Consider the following 10,118-nt stretch of genomic DNA (forward strand, 5'->3'; position numbering starts at 1 on the left):
GGAACTAAAAAGGTACAACATTGTTAAGAAAGGGATGCTATTTTGTATGCTAATTAAAACGGGCTTTATATTTCTGACATGGGTAAATTGAGGTTTTGCGGGAAAGGGGCTGGCGGTGGCGGGGGGGGGGGGCGGGCGCGGAGAGGAAGGAAAAAGTGTAAAAGCTATCATGGGAGTCGGAAGGCTGCCTGCCTTTAAATATATAGCCGCAGATTGCATTTTGTAAATCTCCACCCAAATTAATACAATCAGTGCGCACTTATTTAACATTAAAAGTGTCAGTTGTCAAGAATGTGACTGTGTGCCAAGGCAGTTTTCCCTCTGGAAAAATTTCCAAACAGGCGGCTTTCCATCAGGCGTTTTAAGAACCGCATCTCTGCGCCAAGAAAAGGTGTCAAACGACTACCGAAGTAATTTTTTATCTTCGCTTCGAAATTCTTTCAGGTTAAAAGGAGGGGGGAAGGGGGAGAGGGCCTGAAGGGTAAAGAGTGAGCGACGATCGGGTTTGGGAGATTTATTTCCTTTAAAATTTGGACTTCGTTTGCACCTTAAGCCCATTTTTTTTTCCTGGCAGCTGGGATTCTGGTCTGGCTGAAATCCTGCTCACCGGTTTGCTGGTGACTACCTTCCTTCTTCTCTCTGATAGGGATGGGATTTATGTGCGGGCAACCGAGCGCAGGATCGCAGCCTGGCACCCTAGTGTTAAACGCGTCGGTCGGGAAGGAAGTCCTGCTGGTTTCAATAGCACATCCTTCCGCGCGAGAGTGGATGGGACCACAGACGTATATGAATGCGTGTTTACTTGGACGTAAATTCAGTTGAAGTCAAGGGCATCTCTCCCAAATCAACGTCTCCTAAGGAATGGGAGCAGAGCACAAGTCTTTTCAGGTCTCAGTGGGGCTCACATTCAAAATAAGGCCATTCCAAGGCCTAAGCTAGAGGATCCGGAGCATAAGAAAGTTATTAAATACTACAGTCCTGCGCACACTTAACCTGAGACTTGAAGCCCTATTGAATTTAATGCGACTCACTTCTGGGCTAGCAAGCTTAACTCCAGGCTAGCAGACACGTATCTAGCATTTTGTGTCGTAGACTCCCGACTGGTTCTAGTAGCCCATTATGTTGTGCACGTAGCAACGAAATTTGGAGAGAGTGCATTGATCTGACTCCAGCAAAGTTGGATTTCTCGCTGCGAATAATTTAGGCTAGGCAATAATATGTTGAAGTCAAAGCGAGGCGCATGTCTGAACCTATGCTTCTTCTTTTCTTTTCAACGTGAGTTTGGCACACTATTTCAAACTAGGAGGCAGCAGCTGTTCGCGGAGGGATATCTATTTGCATTTCTAAGTTACAACGTAAAATTATAATATAAAATTATATTGAAGCTCGGCCATGGTTCGTTCTCAGAGGCATTTCCTTTGCACAGATTTGGGGTGGGATGGGGAATACACGATATCCGAAGGAGACGTCGAAGTGGAAGACGCCTCTTTAAAGACCCTTAGGCGTGCTTGTGTGCGAAAAAGCAATCGCAGCATATTATAAACGTAGAGTCATTTTCACCCTCTTCCCCCAAGCACACTATCCCAGCTTATTAGAAATCGAAGCGGGTGGGGAAGAGTGAATATAAGGAATCAGCTACAAGGAAGGTTCCTTCCTGACCTAGATCTACAGAAAACTTAATTTTACCACCAGAGGATATCTAGAGACTAACCACTGTGGAAACCTGTTTATTATTTATATTTTTGGATGAAATGAAAGAAAGCAACCAAAACTAAAAAAGTATGCTTCTGAATACACGTATTTATTCATTTTTACTGGTTTCTTTTTCTTTCTTCTTGTTGTTGTTAAAATGAAGGAGGAAATCTCTCATTTGAGTTCGCTATGCTTAAATTTTTATCATTTTATGTGGACACCATGCTACTACTACAGAAACACGAGGTAACTGGTGACGTGATCTGCTAATGAGACCTAAGAAATTGATTAAATCAAAGCAAGAAAGTTGTTGGACTAAACGTTTCTCTCCTATTAATCGGTTGCCTTTGTTTCCATAAGCACTGGAGGAAAGTTCCCTCGGAAAAGAGGACACCATGCTACTACCATAGAAGCACGAGCCGACTGGTGAAATGATTTGCTAATGAGACCTAAGAAATTGATTAAATAAATGCAAGAAAGTTGCTGGGCGGAACGTTTCCCTCCTATGAATCGGTTGCCTTTGTTTCCATAAACACTGAAGGAAAGTTCCCTCCGTCTTCCCGCCTCGCCTCCTCCACCCCACCATAATAACCGAGTAAAGCTTTAACACTGGACTTCAGAAATCATAGTTCACTAGGGCGGTGCGTGGCCAAGATAAGAGACTTTCAGCTGCAAGGAACACATGACTCGGACCAAAATATGCAAGCCGAAGAAGTTAATGCCACAGGCAGACTGCTCGAATAAAGTTGGGCCTATCTGAGTGGGGTTAAGTGGGGGGGGGGCAATCGCATCGCGAGCTTCTGTAATCTGTAATTTATCCCAAGGTCAACTCGTCGACTGCTTAAGAAATCAGGACTGCTCCTCCTAATCTATCCTGGGTGCTACACTGGTAACTCTTCACCGTTAGCATCTGATCCCAGGCGCTTTATGCAAAAGGAAGCTCAAGAATATCCCCTCTGGATGTTGTATAATAGGCAGCAATCTAGAGAAAACTAGATATCCCTCAATCCTATATAAGTAATTGGCCCGCTCAGAATAATCATAACACGAGATCCCTGCAAATTCGCTGCAGCAAGTATGTTGATGACCGTAGCTCCAAGTGTCAAGTAAATTTCCTGTTATTGTATACAAGGGCTAGGCCTTCCAGATTATGGCTCCGCTCTCAGAATATTTCTACAGCAAGTACACTGCAGATCAATAGAGACAGGATCAACAGAGATATTTTAAATTCAGCCTCCACTCAGGAATTGGCTTTACATGAGATCGCTCCGAGGTGGGGGTGTTAAGCGAAAGGAGCTTTTACTCTACATCCAGCTATATCGATTTCCAGCTTCTTCTGCTTAGAGTGGAGGAGAGTGACGCTGCCTCGGAAGAAAAAGGCATTTAATAAATATCGCTGTAAACCAACCATAGGCGGGCGAACTCGGCCAAACTGGAATGAGCAAACCACAGCTCAAGTCCAATAGCTGCCATTTTCAGTCTACGCCGCTATAGATCTAGTTGACAGAAGACACCTAGCGTCCTCCAGACAAACGTGGACATCCATAATCCTGTATTCCCAGGGATGCAGCTTTTATAAGAAAGCCGCCGTCTTGGCCTACCTACGCTTGTTTCACCACCGCGTGAACTGCTTGGCAGACCTTCAACCTGAAAACCTTTTCTCCACTCCTTTCGAGGAGTTGCTCTCTAAACTTAGCAAGCCTTCAAACAATACTTTCCACAGCCAACCTTTTAATGACTGGCTTTCCGAAAAGACACCACACCCCTGGAGTTCCACTTCCAAAAAGAAATTAAAATAAACGTGAAGGGACTTAATCGAGAGCAAGTAGACCTAGAGGTCACTCCAGCTGCACCTTGATAAGAGCTTGCTTCCTCTTTAATCAACCAAACTTAGCCTCAAAGGAAATACTCACCCTCTGGAAGCGCTGGAAGCCCGGAGTAGTCAGCCTTGAGAGTGTGTGTGAGAGAGAACCTCCTGGCTCAACGCTTGTGCTTCTCCGTGAAGGAGTGAGCAATCGGCTTCACCTTACCTTTGCAAATCTGAGCGTGGAAAGTGAAATAATATAATGTGCAGCTCCTAGAACGCAAGGGGAACAAAGGCCAAGATTTCAAAACCCCCCCTTCCTCTCCCCCTCTTCTCCCACTGCGGCTTTGACATTGATCTGAAGAACGCCATCTTGTGGCAACAGCGTTCCTCCGCAGAGCTGACCTGCCAGCCGGTTTCCAAATGCCCCGCGTTAAACGAACGGATGCTAGCGCAGACAATTGCCCTTCGCGGATCTACCCTCAGAGATGGCTGAAACAAACCTCCGTCTCGTTTATAGCCCAGCTTTCCCAGTATGCAAATAGAAGGGGGGGGGGAGAGTCGAGGGCACTTTTATAGCTGCATTGTCCCGGCAACACATATGGGATGTCCCCCCCACCTTTTTTTAACTGGGCCAGGAAATCACCAGCAGCCTCTCCACAAAACTGGAGAAACTCCATGAGTCAACCTAGAGATGAATAACCAGTTAATTTTTAACTAGCAAAGGAAGTTACTGCCTGAACATTTATTGCCACCCGCCTATTCCTCTCCCTGTCTTCTCCCTCTCTTTCTCTCCTCTCTATCTATCTTTCTATCTCTCCCTTTTAAGAGTTGCATTCCTTTGTAGCATGCTAGCCAAATAAACAAACAAGCAAGTGAGCTCCATTCTCTCTCTCCTCTCTCCCCCTGCGCTTCATCTTTGTACATTTCCTTTGACCAGACGCTGTCTGGCTTAGGTGGGGGTTGTCAGCAAAAGCCCAGAGCCAGTTAGCCCTTCACCTCAAGGTTATGGGTGATGTCCAAAGCAATACAGAAGTTCAAAGCCAATAAACAATAGGAGAAAACAGTATGTACTTTCTCTCCTGATTAAGTGTAAGAGAGGAAAATCAACCTCATGCCACATCCTCAAAAAGGTCTTCGGTGGGTTGTTTTTTTAATTTTAAATTTTCCTCCCCGCTCGAGAGATTAAGAACGAAAACCACACACAGCCCATCTGGGCCTCACTCGCACGAGGAATGCCTCGCCATCCTCTTTCCCTAGGAGTCACCACAGAGGAACCAACACGTTTCTACCAATATGCTTCATTCTGCCTTTCTATCATTGCGTTTTGGGGATCAGATCCTGCCACAAACATTTCTTAGCACTTAAAGGAGTGTGTTCAGAAACATGGCGCCCGAGATAAACAAGAGCGGAAGAGCCCAGAAAAAATCACCAGTTTGCTAATAAGTTTTACACCTGTGAGCAAATGTATAAAGCCTGTAATCTGCAGTTACTTGAAGGAGTGATCCTCCACCCACTCCCACTTCTACAAACCGGTGAAACCTGGCCTCAAGCTCGCTGCAGTCTGCCTACGCATTCATAAATACCAGACATGTTGCACTGCCTTATCCTGAAGGACCAGAAGCAATAGGTGAATGGAATTTCCATGAAAGCATCCCATTCAGGAGCCATGATTCAAACTCCCAGAGCCCAGATCAAGGAATATCCATGAATACAACACAAGGATTAAAAAAAATTATTATTATTATTATAAATTTCCCACATGTTTATTTTCGTTGTGCGCCGTACCACTGTATACATGCCACGAAAGACCTTCGCATAGTAAAAGAAACCGTATTTACATATATGACGATACATATCTTCAAACAGTGTTGGAATATAAAGGTATTGCGTTTTGTGAACCGTGTAAAAGAAATCGTGTCCCTTTTCGAAGCTGGTGGTTTTTACAACATTCTAGTCACCTTATCTTTCTTGCACAGAATGTTTTTTTTTTAAAAAAGGACAAACTCGACATTTTCCAAGGAAAAGGACCGTTAAAAAAACATATACCAACCAAAACGGATCATTTAAAAATGTACAAGTCTTGTAAAACACCATTCTCGTATGAAATATACATTCAGATATTCTCGACAGCAAGCGACTTTTACAATAAAACACAATATCCTTTGTAAACTGATATAGACTTTTAAATAGTTCTTTCTTTTAAAATTCGTTGTTCTCTCTCTCTCTCTCTCTATTTCTCACTCTCGCTTTGGTTCCTGCAGGGAAATATACTTCTTTTATATATATTTAAAATAACTCCAGGGAACTCTCCGTTCTTTGATTCTGCCGCCTGAGCGATTAAGTAGGGCTTTCGACACTTAATAGTGAACAAAAAGATCTGAAAACCAATCCACCATATTTACATTGTTTGCCTTCTGCTTGGGCTTCTAAGGGAAAGAAAACGCTAGTTATTTTAATGATCTGATCTCAGTGCATTGCACACATCCAGGGTCCAATTAAGTGTTGTGTGGTATTTGCCAAACTGTCCTTCTCCACAGGTATTTCCTGAAGAAAGTTTGTGAGACAGAAGCCAGAAGCTTCCTTTTACGGTTTCCCCCTTTGGAGCTATTAGATTAGTCTTTCTTTCCCCCTCTCTTTCCACCCCACCGTGCACTTTTATTTATTTGGTTGGTTTTTAGTTTTCTTTAAGCATTTAAATAAGAACATAATGATTTGTCTCCAAAGGGATGGCCACTTTTCGACAGTTGTTGTTCATTTTTGTTGGGGTTTTTTAAACGAGAGCTAATGCACGTGGCTATGTGTTTGACTCTTCAGTGATTGTTTCCTTACCATATATGGCGAATTAATACCTGAAATGGTTTCAAAAGGAGACTGTCAAACCTTCCACACCATAACTCCCTATCAACAGCACGGTTAGACTCAACACTACTACACCTCTACAAACATTTATGATTGGCCTTGCAACTGCTTAAATTTTTTGAACTTGGTCAAGAGGGTAACCGCTCTTGCGGAAGAAGGTTTGTCATTTTAAGGGTCGAGGAGGGGAAGGTGATGGGACGGCGGCTGTGCATTTAGAGGTTGCGGGGGCTCCTGTAGGTTTTCTTTTGCAGTAGTCCATCAGGCTCCGGTGCAGCCATGGGTAGCCTTTCAAGCAATGTTCCACAGTAAAACCAAAGTAACATAGTTTTAGACCGACACGAATCCAATAACTCACTCCCCGCTTTTTCACGTGTGAACCCGCGTTGGGATGAGTTGCAGTGTCTATAGGTAAGAGGTATAAAATTGCCCTCAGAGCAAAATATGGGGGTGGCGTGTTTGGAAATGCGGGTCCAGGGTGTAAACCGTTTCCAGTTGATATGTCAAGAGCTTTAAGAAGAACTTTTTTTAGGGGGGAGGGAAAAGTAGCGGGAAACCCCAGTTGGTTTACATTTTTACGGGGACGAAAAAAAATATTAGTGTGGTGTTTTTTCCCAGCGTCCTCCGTCACTTTGCACACCTCCTTCTCATACGTAACCCTGTGGCTTGACCTTGTCATGGGCGAGATCTGAATTTAATCTCATCTTGAAAAACGCTACGAGTTTTTTAAAGTAGTGGATTAGCTGAGTAATATTGTAATCGGTCCCTGTTAATTTTTTTCTCTTTCATTCTTCTGTTTTGAAACCATATTTTTACTTGACGGTCGGTCAAGTTGAGCATTCGGGAGAGCTGGAGGCGTTTCTCTTTGTTTATATAGACACTGAAGAAGAATTCCCTCTCTAATTCTCTAATCTGATATTTGGTGTAGGGGCATCTCTTTTTACGGGTGCGTTGTCCACCTGTGGAATGACAAAAATAAAAGGCAGAAGCCATTAAGTCTGGGATCAGATAGGGCTGGGGGACGACTGCAATTCATATTTAATAAAGGGACATTCTTGGGTTGAACCATTGAGAAAAGGCCTGTTTACTAGCTACATAAAGTTGACGCTCTGTTCCGTTCTGCAGCTGTATTAGCCTGACCTTTATTTGAGGAACATATTTGCATGTATTTGAGGAACATATTTGCATGTAATATTCCAAAATCCCAACATCTTCACTTCGAAGCATCACTTCAGGCAGTACACCTGAGGCGCTGTGCTATGAAATTAAAACCCACAGTGTCCAAACTACTGACTCCCTAGTCAGCAGAATCTGCAGTGCACAAGATCTAGATGGACATCGCACAAGCAGTCTCCGAATAATACAATGCTTGGCGCGGGAAGGTTAAGAAGGTTGATGGCAGACTCTCTGTAACCTAACCCAGCTGTGACACTGTTCTTGCAACCCAGTTTTGCAACTCAGTTTTAAGAGAGGGCATAGGGAGCTTCATCGCTTGTTTCACCCCTGAAGGACATTATGACACCAGGATCTGAGAAGCCAAATGGGCTCCTGTACTTTGACCGAGGTTTTTTTTTTTAATCTTAAACTTGGTTTTGCTTTTGTGTGCAGCTCCCTTTTGTTTAAAAATAACAAAACAGTACCCCAGCGCCTTGGACAACCACTAGTTCATTACACCTTATCACTCGCATCTGGGGGGGGGGGTGTTTTAAAATTAACCCCTCTGCTATATTCTCTCAAGTCCTTTCGCTCCTTCATAGCCACACTGGGGTTAATGTTCATAGCCCCCCTCCTTTAATGTTTAAAGGCTTTTTACATTAAATATTGGTGCTATATTTCCTTGCAAACACACATACACACAACACGTCCCCATTTGCTGTTACAGCTCATTACAAGGCTATTTTCCTAGGCTTTTGAAGGTGAGGGGGTGAGGAGCAAGAAAAATCTACATTAAAAAAATAAAACCAGGCAGTGACAGGTTGGATAGCAATTGTAAGTAGCAAACTGTTGGGCAGAAGGCAACACATACTTGCCACATTGTCTTAGGAAAATGGCTTCCTTTAGACAAAAAAAGGCCAGCTTTAGGTTAATCTGTTGCTTTAACTATATTGCTACAATACAGGCAGCTAGTTTTTCTGCTAAACGGTATTCCCGGGCAATCGTTAAAAAACTGGGATGGCTTTGAATCCAAGTTTCTAACTAGGCTTCTGGGGCAACACATGGCTTTTATAAAAAAAAAATCCAAAAAAAGAGAGAAGAAAAATAATCACAGGATTACATGGATATCAAAGGACTCAGAAATCCCCTTTTGGGTACATTTACAGGCGCAAAACGTGCGTTATTATATTTTCAAGAGTTTGACCACAGAGCCTTTCTCTCCCCAACATCCTCTCTCTCTCTCTTTATTCTTTTTTTATGATTTAAGGGGGGGGGGACTTTTCCTTTTTTTTCTTTTTTTGTTTTAAAAAGGCATCCATTGGCCGGTGGGTATTTCACGGCCAATTTCAGTCCCCGCCACGTGATCTCTCCTTTTATAACAAAGTTTTGTTGGGGGAAATCTACAGGCCCTTCCATAAACCTTATATGCTTATAAAACAGCATATAAAAATTTAACAGCGGCGGTGCGCTAAGATTTCCAAGTCCGCTTCATAAAAGCGCCAGGGCGCTGCCTTTATACGTACTGGAGCTGCTGGATTTCTCCTCATTGTTGCCGGAAGACGACGCCGGGCTGCTGCTGCTCTCCGTCCGCCGCCGCCGCTCCTTCTCCTCCGCAGCCGAGGCCGCGGCGCTCGCTGCAGCAGCAGCCGCCGCCGCCGCGGATGCCGCGTCCCTGGCGCAGCTCCCGTCCGAACTTGACGTTGCGCCGACGGCAGCGGCGGCGGCCGGCCCGGGAGCGGCTCCCCCTCCCGGGGGCATCTTCTCCCCGTTCTTCTCGCCTGCATAGTCCGAGTGGCTGTCGGCCGTGCCATAAGCCGTCTCGAAGAACTGGTCGAAAGCCTGCGGGAGCACCCCGTTCCTGCCCACGGTGCTATAGAAATTGGAGGAGACGCTGGCGGCGGCGGCGGCGGCGGCTGTCGTAGCCGGGTGGTGGCCGTGATAGACGGCGGCGGTGTTTTTCCCGAACATCTCGCTCATGCTGGCGGCCGTGTTGGCGGCGGCGGCGGGCAGGCAGTCTCTGTGCATGATCTCCTCGGCCGAGTAGCAATGCGGGAGGTTGTTCCTGTGGTGCCATTTACTAGCCGGATCAATGGCATACTCGCGGAAGGTGACTTCCCGCACGGGTTGGACCTGGGGTAGGTTGGAGGAGTAGGAGTATGTCATGGGGCGAGAAGACGGGGTCTGGGGCAGGAAAGAAGGGAGGCTGGAGAAATCAGGACCCGACACGTAGTACGTGCAACTTGGCAAATACATATTAGACGAGCAAGGGACACGCTCATCAAAATCCATCATTAGGCTACCTCGGGCTCTCCGCATTAGCCGAGCTTAACATGATTCTCTAATGCAGCTGCCTCTTTGAAGCAGATCCGTGAAGTAAGAAATTTGGAGACGTAAAGCTGACGTGGAAATCTATCCCCATCCTTAGCAGGGAGGCGCTGGTCACGTGACCAAATGTTGAAATTGACAAGCTGCGAGTATGGGCCCTCTCTCCTTCTCTCCCTCCCTCCCTCCCTCCCTCCTGTCCCCCCCCCCCCGCTTTTCCCGCCCCCTCCTCTTTTGTAGCCATCTCAGGGGAAGCAACAGATCGTCACTTTTGGTCTTCTGGCTA

General features: G+C 45.3%; 1 protein-coding gene across 1 annotated transcript; it reads right to left on the reverse strand.

The window, feature by feature from the left end:
- Nucleotides 1-5,215: 5,215 nt before the first annotated feature.
- Nucleotides 5,216-10,118, reverse strand: HOXA11 (homeobox A11). Its single transcript, XM_028750532.2, has 2 exons — nt 9,034-10,118; nt 5,216-7,314 (listed from the first exon to the last, which is right to left on the reverse strand). Exons 1-2 carry the CDS (start codon nt 9,824-9,826, stop codon nt 7,082-7,084), a joined length of 1,026 nt encoding a protein of 341 aa, XP_028606365.2. The 5' UTR covers nt 9,827-10,118; the 3' UTR covers nt 5,216-7,081.

This window comes from Podarcis muralis, chromosome 12 (assembly GCF_964188315.1).
Source record: "Podarcis muralis chromosome 12, rPodMur119.hap1.1, whole genome shotgun sequence".
NCBI classification, from domain to species: domain Eukaryota; kingdom Metazoa; phylum Chordata; class Lepidosauria; order Squamata; family Lacertidae; genus Podarcis; species Podarcis muralis.